General features: G+C 37.1%; 1 protein-coding gene across 12 annotated transcripts in view; it reads left to right on the forward strand.

The window, feature by feature from the left end:
- Positions 1-12,092, forward strand: part of CACNA1D (calcium voltage-gated channel subunit alpha1 D) — a 173,098-nt gene that overhangs the window by 96,865 nt on the left and 64,141 nt on the right. For all 12 annotated transcript variants that reach the window (XM_027640415.1, XM_027640418.1, XM_027640426.1 and 9 more), the window contains exons 10-18: positions 3,963-4,050; positions 4,743-4,769; positions 6,586-6,746; positions 7,322-7,547; positions 7,692-7,899; positions 9,046-9,166; positions 10,191-10,305; positions 11,019-11,088; positions 11,700-11,769. In XM_027640415.1, the coding sequence (XP_027496216.1) occupies positions 3,963-4,050; positions 4,743-4,769; positions 6,586-6,746; positions 7,322-7,547; positions 7,692-7,899; positions 9,046-9,166; positions 10,191-10,305; positions 11,019-11,088; positions 11,700-11,769 (1,086 nt within the window). The remainder of the gene's footprint in view (positions 1-3,962; positions 4,051-4,742; positions 4,770-6,585; positions 6,747-7,321; positions 7,548-7,691; positions 7,900-9,045; positions 9,167-10,190; positions 10,306-11,018; positions 11,089-11,699; positions 11,770-12,092) is intronic.

Here is a 12,092-nt window from a genome sequence, read left to right on the forward strand (position 1 = left end):
TACATGAAGACAGATATCTTACCATACTGTTGTGTAGAACATATTCCAAGCAGGCTCTCCTTAAAATGGATTTACGCCAAGGAGCTTCACAGTCAGAATAGATAGCACCACTTCTTTCTGATGTGTTTTCTGGGCATACAGCAGAGTTAGGAAAATTTGAGGTGAATTTGCAATGATAATATTGCCAATTTGGGGATTTTTTTTTCATCCTGTTTTCCTGTTTGACTACCTCAGAGATTTGGTATAAAGGATTCAGAAAATTCATGTCCTAATTTGAGAAAGAATTAAGAGAATTTTGGAGCTCAAGAAATTGGTTGGCTATTGCTAGCAGACAGAATATTACTTTTTTTGCAGGGTTGATTTAAAATTTTGCCGGTATAGTACCTTTTAAAATAATTCCAAGATTTTCTGCAGTAACCAACACTGATGAGCTGTGCAGGTCACTCCACATTGGCACATGTAACCAGAAGGCTGCCCAAGGTGCACCAGAGTGAAAATGAGATCAGCCCATGGATCAAAAAATGCACAGTGGAAGTTGAAAGAGGTTAAAATATACATTCTAGAGGGAAACATTTCTAGCAATAATACTTGACACCACAATTTGGTAGTTCAGGTAATTCTGGATTCTGCAGTGTTGAAAATTTTCATATTGCAGGATTATGTAATTTATTTCTTGTAACTTCTGCTGGCTAGGACACATCACTGCTGATGGACACATCACTGCTGATGGACACTGGCTTGCTCTTTGCTATGCATTATTTATGTTATGTCCTGGAGTGGAGTTTGAAATTCCTGCTCCAAAGTCTGAAAACTCTTTAGAGTAAATAGAGAACATAATAGATTGTTTTTCTCATGTTATATTTTTATCTACAGAAATAAAATGTAGTAGTTGAAGTATTTGACCTGTTTTCTATATACTCAGGAAAGTATTAATGCATGCGGTATGGGTTGCTTATATTGCCTAATGCAAGCACTCTTTTGTTTGAAGTGAGTTAGCTTAATTGAAGAGATTATTAGATCTAGAAATCTACATAATCTTTCCAGAAGAATGCCAGTGAAATAAGGGCAAAAGGTGAATAAAGAATAAATTTGGTCTCTGAACACTGGGCTGCCATTTTAAAGATCTCAAAGCTGACCATGCTGAGCTCACAGTCTTTCCAAACTTCAGTGTGCTGTATTTGCCTGATGAACACCACCTGCCCTTAAGAAGCTGTGGTCATTAAATTGGGTCTTTTGGAGGCTTGACAGGTTGCTTGCATTAGCAGAGTGGATGTGGACATGCAGTGCTGCTGCTCTTTTCTTCTGGCTCAAGATCTAATGGCATTGCTGGAGCTGGACTTCCCCACGGCGCCTTTCTCAGTACTCCTGTCAAGTGTTAATTTTGACATATAAATTACAGTATAATCGCAGCTGAGTTTCTAATGGGAACTGAACTGTCTATGGTTCTTTTTTCCCTCTTCTGTTTGTAACACAGCACCTGCAAGTCACTAAAGAGCTAGAGCAACAGCCATTCTATGTGTGAAAGAGAGAATAACATTCTGACTGTATTTAATAATTAGCAGAACTGACGTTCACTTCAATACAGACAAAGATTTTTTTCCTTTGTACATTGTTTTTCTTCATGCAGTCCTGTTCAAAAAGGTCTGGTATTATTGTGGACTACCATATCAAGTCTGGGTAGACTTGAATTAAAATGCCGAATAATTTTAAAACTAATAACAAATGTAGTTTCGGTGACACTGAGTGACACGTTATGAAGAACTGGATTCTAGGTGCTGCTTTTAGGTGAGGGAAGGGTTGATAAATTTGAAATACAGGTGTGAGACACATTGTACATAAGTAATAATTGCAAAAGTGTGCCTAGCTTTGTTTTCCTGGCAGCTCTTAGTAAGAATGTATGAAACAAGACTTCTGCACTCATATTTTGCAGTTACCCATCACAAGTACTGAAATGGGATCAGGTGACTATAATGTTGTGTTTCCTAACAGCATGCATGTCACCCAGGACAAGGCAAACAGTTCAGTTCTTTACCACACCAGGACACCCCTTGGATTTATTGCAGAACACCCCCCTGGCATTTTGAAATAAAAATTCTTAGTTCTAAGACCTGAGGCTATGTTTGAAATCGTTTTGTGATTTTTTTTCCTCCAACCGTTTGAAATTTTAATAGTTGAATTTGGATATCAGGGATTTTTTTCATTTGTTTTGAAGTCTGTAAGCTGTAGAGTTCACACAGGACTAGCAATATTAATTTTTTAAAACTGAAGCATGATATTAGAATTGAGGCACTTGCAGGTGCTAACCAGGGACTTTCCATGCATAAAGCAATTACAGTAATATTTTAAAAGACTCATCAAAACAGAAGAACCTTGTGAAAGAAGGTGTTGCTGTGCTTATTGCCTGAAGTGCTTTGTTTATTCAAATACCTGCATGGATGTTTTGGATCTTTCTTTGTTCTGCCACTCTCTTTAACTTTTCATATAACAGTGACTTACATTTATGGGGACAGATTCTCAGCTCTTGCAAACAGTAGCTGAGCATCTGGCCTGCATAGACCTGTCAGTCTCTCAGCTGGGATGGAATTGATGGGCATGGAAAGCAAACCAGGACTTACCATTCCGTATATCTTTGTGTCAGTGTTGAGGCAAGATAGAGACTTACTGACAGTTCTCATTCTGTACCTGGTGTGTAGACAAACTGGAAAATTCAGGGCCTGATTCTTAAATCTCACTTATATTATGAAGTGTGTAACTAAACCTGCTTTAAACCTCCTTTAGGCTACCAAATTAGTGAGACCTCACTATCAGAAGTAGGCAGTGTATCCCTTCTGCCTTCGGTACTCTCAGTGCACAAACACTGGCTTTTAAACCCTTCCCAACAAAACAAAACAAAATAAACCAAACAAGCAAATCATCAAAACAGTGGAAGGTACACACCACAATACCTTTAGAATGCTCTGGTTTTCTTCTGTTCTTGCTGTTCTACAGTAATTTCAGGGCATCTTCCGCCTCTCTTATTTTTTCTTACTTTATGTGATATTTGTACTGTATAGACCAGCAGCATTAATTTTACACTTTTCCTGTTCCTGAGTTATTTCTTGCATTCTTTGCATGCAATACAGGCATGTTCTCCCCTAGGAAGCACTGAGAACTTCAGCTGTTCATCATTTCCTAACACCTTTTGACATAAGGTGTCCTCCCTTTATGTTTCACTTGATTTGAAGATAAATGATGATGATCCATCTTCAAATGAGTTTTGTCTAAAAATCATTAGCTACAATTACTAACTGCTCAGTAATGATCCACTGTATGTACAGTAATTCACTGTGTAACAAATGTCATCATTCCCTTTTTAATTAGTATTAATTCTCATCATCATTTGCAGTACCCACCTGCCATTCCCAGTACTCCTTCCTGCTGCTCACACAGTATTTGCAGGCACATTTATTTTCTATCTTCTTGCCTTGATAATTCACGATGTCAGGAAAAGCACAGAGTGGTCGGTATGACCAGAGTGTGATAGTTCCTGCTTTCAGAAGTTGGATAATATTTCCTGGAATTACCAAGCATGTTAACAACTCTTCAACTGATAAGCACCTCCAAAGTGTTAACAGAATGCTTCTCAAAATGACAGGTCACAAAATCTAGCTCATGATTATTTCTTTACAAGGGGTAGCACTCTTTGTTACAAACCTCCTCTACTTTGTATTCTGTAGTGCATTGTCAACAGTTATGTTGAGTCATTGAAAAGAAACAAAGAAGCCACCACGCTCTGGAGTTCTGTGTGCTTTTGCTCTAAGAGGACTGATGAAGTGTCTGACTTCATCTACTGCTCCTCAGCTCTTCCAAGCTGTCATTAGAGGAACGAAAGGTGGAGGTATTGTTGCCATAGGACAGGAGATGGTGATGTGTGTGAAGCCTTGGCTGGTGATGAGTCTAAAGCAGTGCCTGTCTCCCCACAGCAAGCATGCCCACCAGCGAAACTGAGTCGGTGAACACGGAGAACGTGAGCGGAGAGGGGGAGAGCCCCCCTTGCTGTGGGAGCTTATGGTGAGTACGGGCACGGCTTTCAAGTGCCCACCCTGACCAACTCAAAGTTTAAAAGAATCATTCTTTCCCCATTTCAAACTGCTTTGAAATAGTCAAGCTTTGTATGACACTTCGGGGGTTTTTTTGCCTTTCGATAGGTTTAGACCAATTATTACAGTATTAAAGCACTCCTAAAATTCTCAAGGTAGGAAGATATAAAACAATTCAACTCAACTTACAATGAAGTCGTGTTTTCCTGAGAGCTTTTATAAAATATAATTATTGTCCAGAGTGATAAGAACAGAAGTTCCTGATTACATGGAAGAAGGAATGTTTTCTGTTAAATTGTACGTGACCTGGAGAATATCTATTTTTTTCAACAATAACTGAATGTATGGGAATTATTTCTATATCCTATGGTGTTCACTTTTTGTTTGCTCAGATTTTTGTGACTTGCAAGCTTGTTTATTCAATGTTTACTTACTTAGTTTTAAAGGAGATTTCCTTTCTTTCTCTTAAAAAATTTGTAAAGCTTCAGGATTGGTATTGCAGAAAAAAATAAGTAACAGGCAATAGACTTTTAGCATTCATGTTGCATTTTTTTAAAAGCTTGTTTTATATATATGTAATTCCAATGCAAAAGTCTAAAGAAAAAGAATTTGTGTTAATTACTCTTTCTACATTCTTAAAAATGTATTTTCCTTTTCTTCTAGTCAAACCATCTCAAAATCCAAGTTCAGGTCAGTATTTTCCTCTCATAATAGATTTTGTCCTTGTGTCTGTTCACACATCATAATGATCTCACAAAAATACTCTTTGTTTACTGTAGTTTTAATTTTACTATGTGAAAGTTCTTCCTAACAGTTACCAGCAAACACAAAAGTAAAGTATCCAGGAACACTTTTGGAAATCAAACTCCCTCATTCGCTTTGCTGATATTTGCAGCTTTCTTTTCACTTATTAGGAGCATTTGGGAATGTGAGCTTCTATTTTTCAAGTATGTTTGCAGAAGGAAAATGTTATAAGCAAAGTTAATAATTAATAGGCCTGATACTGCAGACACTGAATGTGTCAGTACAAAGCCATTAGGATTCTTTATTTTGATTTTATTTTCCCATCTTGTAGGACATATATTTAGTAATTAGAAAGGATAATTTCAAACACAGAAGAGATAGCCCTTTCTGTTTAAAAAGGTTAGGTTACTCCATGAAGGAACAACAACAAAAAGCTCTGTGATTTAAGGTAAGTAATCAAGTGGTTGACTTAGTGAATCATGAAGGGCAAAGACACTCCTCCAATTGCAGACAACCCACAGGGTAAATATTTTTTGCATAAAATTATCAGTGAGGGACAGTCAAGAAGATGTGGCAGCATCTGGCACCAGCAGTTTAGGTGATATCTGGAGTACCAGTTTCTTAACTCTGATAAAACTGATTTTGGTGTTGGATGCAGAGCAAGTAATTTACTGGTAACAGCAGTGTGTTCTCCTTGCGTTGGCTTCAGAAAGCCTGGAGGTGCACAGTTTGAGCCTGCTTTTGACTCCTACAAGTAGAGATATCCCAACAGTATGATTCTTGTCTCATTGACTTCAATCATAGGAGGTTCTGTGAGTGTGAAAAAAAGTCTGTTTAACCTACCCAGGGAACGAACCATCCTGATGATGGCCGTGGACATAGCCCTTATAGCAGGGGATTGGCAAGATAAGAATGTTCTTGAATACCATGTTGATTTAGGTCAGGAGAGGATATTTTTCCTTTATATGGTTAGAATACTGCAGAGGCTTGAAACATCTTTGTACTGATTTCTGGAACCAGTATTAATTTCCATTACTTCAAGTACAAATTTAAGGTGCATAAGGGAAACTTGGTTAATGCTTGCATACAGTTCCCAGAAGTGAAGCAGAGATATCTAGTTTTATGAATCCAAAGATACACCCTCATACCTAGGTACAGCCTTTAATTGTACTTTATTATCAATCTTATTTACTTCACAAACATTTGCTCACTGACATAATTTCAGGGCACATCAGTAGATATCTCAAGGATTTGGTCAGTAAGATTTGTAATGTTACACAGTAGATTTCTAAAAGGTGACCTTAATGTTCCTACCTTGCTTAATCCTGCCAGAATTCTGTCTGTGGTTTAGCTCAAAGCCTGCATTTTCAGACTAAATTTAATTTGAATTCTGAGTTGATTCATTGGCTTTTCTTTATTGCTATTAAGTGTATGGGGCCTTGGAAAGACAGATCTATCTTGTTACTCAATGGAATGTTGAATGCAGCTTAATCTAATTATGTCACAGGCAATTAGAGTCTGCAAAAGTTGTGGTTTACATTTAGAAATCTATAAAGAAATCTAAAAAAGGAATAACACATTAGCAGTCCCTAATCTGCAGCTGGTGATAATTTACACAACTATTGAAATACTGTACACGTATCTGTGAAAATGTACTTGCTCACACATATGTACTTGCACTATTTCTACACAGAAGAGGCCCTCCTTAAGTTCATATGTGTTTCCTATATAATAATAAATTTGTTTTTATTTGAACTTGCAGTCGACGCTGGCGTCGCTGGAACCGATTTAATAGAAGAAAATGTAGAGCTGCAGTAAAATCTGTCACATTTTATTGGCTTGTTATTGTCTTGGTCTTTCTGAACACATTAACTATCTCCTCAGAGCATTACAATCAACCCGACTGGCTGACCCAGATCCAAGGTACAACCAAAAATTGTTTGTCCCAGTTCTGACTGTAGATACTCGCATTTATCAGTGGCTACTTTTGTACTTCGTCATTCTGTTGTTTGCTGTCCTGAGGGATATTCAGCCCAGCCAAAGGGAGATACAGGAAATGACTGAATGTCTTTGATTTCCACAGCTGTAACACAGCTTAGTGGTAGCCAGCACAGACCTGACCATACTAAATTGTAAATACCTGTACTTTTAGCATGAAACCAGGCCTGAAAGATGAGGAAGGAAATGATACCTGGCGCGGCAGAACATGCTGTGGGCTGGCTGCTTAAGTTACAGTGTGGACTAAAGCTGTGAGTTGAGGAACTGTGAGCTGCACAAAGATTGGAAAGATGAATAGTTTATAGGTGGCAGGAAGCTTTACATCTTTGTGTAACTTTTGCCACTGAGACATAAATTAGAGTCCAACATGAAAAAACAATACTTTCTTCTTAAGCAAAAAGCTGCAAACTAGTGTTGAAAGCATAGTTATAATATGTTAAAATGAAAATGGAATCTATGAGGCAATTCAGAATCTTTCTTTCTTTAATATTTTGTTCCAGATATCGCAAATAAAGTTCTTCTGGCTTTATTCACCTGTGAAATGTTAGTAAAGATGTACAGCTTGGGCCTACAGGCTTATTTTGTTTCTCTCTTTAACCGCTTTGATTGCTTCGTTGTTTGTGGTGGCATTGTTGAAACCATTTTGGTGGAGTTGGAAATTATGTCACCCCTTGGAATTTCAGTGTTTCGCTGTGTTCGTCTCCTGCGTATTTTTAAAGTAACAAGGTAAGATTATCTAATACTGCTAATTCTAAGGATAGCTGAAGAGTGATCAGCAATTCTTTTGTAATACTTCATCATGCACTGCTCTTTTACTGTTTTGTTTGAGGTTTTTTTGGTGTGTGTTAACACACGCATTTTAATTTATAGGCACTGGGCATCCCTGAGCAACTTGGTAGCATCCTTGTTAAACTCAATGAAGTCCATTGCTTCACTGTTGCTTCTGCTTTTCCTCTTCATCATAATCTTCTCGTTGCTTGGAATGCAGCTGTTTGGAGGCAAATTTAATTTTGATGAAACTCAAACAAAACGGAGCACCTTCGATAATTTTCCACAAGCTCTTTTAACTGTATTCCAGGTAACTTTCTTTCATCCCGTATGAAACATTTTACCTTTGATCAACAAAACTGTTTAGGTGATCATGTTACCTGAAAGGAAAATCACGAATACTGTTTATTCAGTTTACTTTAAGTAGCATTCTGTTCATTAAATTCAGTACTCTGGTAACTCAGCACCATTTGTACCATTTGTTTCATATCTTATTTGATCTATCTATGCAACATAGCTGTCATGTTACTTCACAAAATGAGATCTCCTTTGTCCATTAAATACATGACTAGGAAAAGGGGTGGAGTGTTATTTTTATTTTGATCAAATTTGTTTCTTTAACTTCATTAGCTATATGAAAGTTCACCTATGCCCAAGCAGGAAAAAATAATAAGCCTCGTAAGAGTGCTTATTTACATATCGGTCATATCACTTACTATGATGCAAAATTAAGCATTAATTTCTTTAGAGATGCTTTCAGGTTTTATTAAAATTTTAAGGCAACTTGTATGTGACTTGTGAAAAGGTAGGGCCGTACTTAGAGTTTACTTTTCACGAATTTGTAATGCTTTTTTCATTTTTGCCAATGTGGATACTGGAATTAGGCGAATTGGTTTTATCTTTCTAGTCATTTTCACACTCAGCTCTGCATATTACCTCAGTCTTTGGTTTCAGATATTGTAGGTGAGAGTTAAAGGCTGACCCTGCAAGATTCACTTTTTTGGCAACTTCCTGTCTCTTGGGTAGAAGTTGCATCTGGTGATTGCCCAGAGCAAGCAAAAAACTTCCATTTAATTTTAGCATGAGGAAATATCAATGCAATGCTCAGAATTTTTATATTAACTTGATTTTTAAGTGGTGAACTTTTGCTATGTATGTGGCATTACTGAAAACCAGGGCTCTTACTTTCACTTTCCAAAATGAATAAAATGTCAATAAAAATTTATTTTTATTATTTTTGCCTTTGAAGTTCAGTCATACAAATGCATAGCAAAAAATAAAAGCTATTAGAGTTAAACCCAAGCTTTCAGGAGGTGTTTATTTGAATGGAAATTTTAAGAGAGTATGGTATTGCTTTATGCCTACAGAAGGTTAACTGTGTTGTGGTCATAGGAAGTGTGTTCATTGCACTTTTTGATGCTGAGTTACTAATAATCTACTAATATCTGCTCCTTAGATTCTAACAGGTGAAGACTGGAATGCTGTTATGTATGATGGCATAATGGCATACGGTGGTCCATCATCCTCAGGCATGATAGTCTGTATATATTTCATTATCCTCTTCATCTGTGGTAACTGTATCCTTTACACTCACTGGAGACCCCTCCAAATGGGACTGTGTGCCAGGGATATATGCAAATATGCAAAATCTCTCTAGGAGGGAGTAAATGGCCACAGGCACACAAGCACTTTCTACATGTCCCTAACGAACAAGAGTCAATGATGCTCCGTCCATCTCCAGCCACCACACCAGCAGAAACCAGAGAATGTTTTCTGTCTTCCTTCAGTGGGAACATGGCCTTATTCTACCTGCTCTTTGACATCTCTCCCCCTGAAAATGCATGGATGTGGTCTGGTTTCCAGGGCAGTGATATCCCATCCATCCTCGTGATGCTCGCTACAGCCCCGTTAGTTCTGACACACGGGGACAGGGGAGCCAGTGATCCCTGGGTAGTGCAGGGACCAGAGGAGAGAAATCTGCGTGGGGAGATGTGGAGTCAGAGTTAGGATTAAATCTGCTGAAACACTCCTCTTCCCTGCCTTCAGTGTGCTGGAAATGCTTCCTTGGCCCCATGTAGAAACAAAGTACTGTCATTCTCAGAAGTTCTTGAAAGGTTGAGAGGTGATAAAAGGGCAAAAGCATTCTATTTTCTGTAATAAATGGTATTTGTATCAGCATTTGTACTTAACTGATAGGAACTGAAGTACAGAATTTGATAGAGATATTTGTACACGTGGAAGACAGTGCATTATAAAAAATGAATTTTTCAAAATGCCTGAAGCCTTCACTTATAGTAGACAATTTCAGATTTGATACTTGCTCAGGCTGGTGCAAAGCTGAATTTCATTTCTTTAAAAAAAAAAAAGTCAAGTATTCTGCAGTTTTAAAATCTGTGACCCTAAGGGATCTCTGCTTACTTTACAGCCAGTATTATCTAGTCCATTAAATGAGTGTTATTTGCACTACACTCCAGCATCACAAATCTCCACGCTGTAGGTTGGGAACATGTGTTTTATATCTCTCACATTGTCAGTGTTTATGCTGATAATAAACCAAACAAGTATAGTAAGGCATAGTGTCCTTAAAATGATTTGAAATAGATATCTTGTTAAATGTCTTCTTGGCCATTGCTGTGGATAACTTGGCAGATGCTGAAAGTCTAAATACAGCTCAGAAAGAAGAAGCTGAAGAAAAGGAAAGGAAAAAGAATGCAAGGTAAAATAGCATGGGCATGTTGAAAAAACAGGAGAGGGAAGGAGGAGGGTAGTGAATTCTTTCATAAGGATTTTCTTTATATAATGTCTTTACCATGTAATGTCTTTACCATCTTCAAAATTTATTGGACTCAACATAAAAATAGGAAAGTTTGCCTAGACACTAAAATAATAGCCAAATAGTAGGATTGAAGATAAAAGCTAGGTAGTAATTGGGATGAATTAAGAACATAATGATAATCTAGTGATATTTAAAAATTGCAACAGTAGGATTTATTGAACAAATAGCACAAGAATGTATCTGTTGTTGCCAGTGCACAACTCCCTGTGGAATCAGTTCTCTAAGCCTTATATAGACAAGAAGAAAACCTTCCTTTGAAATCAGTGCAAGCCTGTGGAAGTCAATGAAAGCTGTTTGTATGAGTTCAAGGGCACAGTTTATCCCTCTAGAAATGAGTAATTATCATGTATTGAATTTTTTAGGGCTTAGCTTCTGGAATTATGTTTAAGATTATAATCTTTTAAATGGATCATTGCATTCAAATGCAGTAGATTTTGTTGCTCTGACACTTGCAGCTGTGCAAAATATTTTCAATATGTTAGTATAAGGTTTTAGATATGCTCTCTTAACTTTTAATAGAATTGGTATAGTTCACTTAAAATTGTCTGTCTTTGCATGGCATGCTTCGTAATTGTTATTGTATTGTTTTGTAGAAAAGAGAGTCTGGAAAATAAAAAAACTGAGAAGTCAGAAGCTGACCAAAAGAAGCCCAAGGATAGTAAGGTGTTTATTTCAAAAATTGTGTCTTTTCTCAGAAGCAGTTTTACTAATTTTCTAGGGAGTACTTTTCAAGACTGCTGTGCATTGTGCAATTTCTTTTATGAACCCACTATCCCTACATTTTTTCCAGGCAAAGGAAACTTAGTTCTGCTGCTTTGCATCCTCACAATATCTCTTAATTCAGAAAACCCTCTTGGTTTTAGTATATCCTGAGACGGGAAGCTCTTTTAGAACAAAATAGTTAATGTTAGAAAAATGTGATGTCATTTTAGGATTCCTGTAGGTATTTTGCTTGATAAATCCAATAAGATTAGTGAACAATAAACTCTTTAATAGAATGTTCTAGTATTCTTGGTAACTTTATTCAAAGCCTGTTGGTTGTGTCCTCTACACAGCTAAAAAAATATAGATACTATAGAAAAATAATTTTTGAAAAATATGTAATAAACTGTCAGCTCTCTGCTGTTTTCAGTTACCCTGTTTCAGAAAACTGAGACTTAGGGATCACTTCTATGACTTCAGAGGCTTATTTGGTTTGCTTTTTTGTTGAACTTTATACTCCAAGCTATATTCAAATTTATTTTTCTTCTTGTGCATCCCTTTCGTTGCTTCAGGTGACAATTGGTGAATATGGAGAAGGAGAGGAGGAGGATAAAGATCCCTATCCACCCTGTGATGTACCAGGTATGTGAATACTAACTAGAACACAAGCACATTTAAGTTTGTTTGCTAAAATATCCTAAACTTGGTCTTGCTGAGCATTGAATCAAATCCTTTGAAGTCGGTGAAGTTGTGCTCTGTTATCAGTGGATAAGTGGACCTGTAAGCTGCTAAGTATTATCTTTTCCTGCAGCTTCCTAGACAGTACAAACATCATATGAGAGTTAATACTGTGAGCCTCAAGACTGTTGTGGTAACACTATCTGGATGTGGGAGCGAATTCTAAACTTCTCTAAAACGTTTGGCAGAAAAGGGACATTCCAGGGCTCATGATGTTTGGTCAGTTT

Source organism: Corapipo altera, unplaced genomic scaffold, assembly GCF_003945725.1.
Source record: "Corapipo altera isolate COAL_440 unplaced genomic scaffold, ASM394572v1 55, whole genome shotgun sequence".
In the NCBI taxonomy this organism is placed as follows: domain Eukaryota; kingdom Metazoa; phylum Chordata; class Aves; order Passeriformes; family Pipridae; genus Corapipo; species Corapipo altera.